This window comes from Orycteropus afer, unplaced genomic scaffold (assembly GCF_000298275.1).
Source record: "Orycteropus afer afer isolate SDZICR_OR568_19922 unplaced genomic scaffold, OryAfe1.0 scaffold00273, whole genome shotgun sequence".
In the NCBI taxonomy this organism is placed as follows: Eukaryota; Metazoa; Chordata; class Mammalia; order Tubulidentata; family Orycteropodidae; genus Orycteropus; species Orycteropus afer.
Genome location: NW_006921860.1, coordinates 1684639 through 1685497, shown reverse-complemented (window position 1 = coordinate 1685497; position 859 = coordinate 1684639). Strand labels below are relative to the sequence as shown.

The window sequence follows — 859 nt, the reverse complement described above, 5'->3', positions numbered from 1 at the left end:
TCCATGCTGCGCGGGGTCACAGTCACAACGCCATCCATGTTCGTGAGGTCGCAGTGGTGGGGCTGGATTCCAGGGCCAAACAGCTGAAAAGAAATCAGACATCCACCCTCAAGTGCATAATCTTTAAACACGGAATTTTACACCTGCCAGTTCCCCTTTTATGACAAGTATAATCCAATAAACACTGGGGCTTCAGTGCCTTTGTATATGTGTGCGCTTTTCCCCAATCAAAATAATTAAACACTATCAAAATCGTGTCAAATTAACTGACATTGTTTTTATCATCCAGTGACTTGCTTTAAGGTGTATTTCAACTTTCTGTTACAAAGCACCTTCACAAACACTTTTTTGTCAGTTGATGGGTGATCTATACATCTGCAGGCCTCAACAGCCCAATCTGATCCACTGCTGGGCCAAGAATGAAGGAAGGCTGCTGACTGACACCCAGCCACTCAGGGTGTGGGACCCTTGTAGCAAGCGGACCCAGTCTAACTGCAACCCCCCAGCTCAGGGCAGAGGACTGGGAGCTTCACCTGCAGGACGTGAGACTCTGCCCCTCACTCGAGAGAGCAGTACAGTCAGTTTCCAGTGGCTGGGACACAGTCAACTGACACTTCCCCAAGTCCTATGATCCTGAGAGTCAGACCGAATGACCGGCAGGCTTCTGGCCGTCATGGCGTCCTCTGTAATGCTCCCCTGGACCAAGCTATCACTCTTCTGTCCCCATCTCGGTGACGCTCACCTGGATTGAGCTGTCGTCACGCTTTTCTGTGCCCACCTCGGTGATGCTCAGCTGCAGGCGGTAGAGCTTTGGCTTATCTCTGGAGTCAGAGCCATCTGTGAGAAGAGGAAAAGGAGG

At 50.5% G+C, this 859-nt stretch overlaps 1 protein-coding gene across 1 annotated transcript in view; it reads right to left on the bottom strand.

The window, feature by feature from the left end:
* The window catches only part of AFDN (afadin, adherens junction formation factor), a 137602-nt gene that overhangs the window by 81099 nt on the left and 55644 nt on the right, over positions 1 to 859 (bottom strand). Inside the window, exons 8-9 of the mRNA XM_042782258.1 lie at positions 743 to 837; positions 8 to 83 (exon numbers count right to left, since the gene is read on the bottom strand). Of these exons, the coding sequence (XP_042638192.1) occupies positions 8 to 83; positions 743 to 837 (171 nt within the window). The remainder of the gene's footprint in view (positions 1 to 7; positions 84 to 742; positions 838 to 859) is intronic.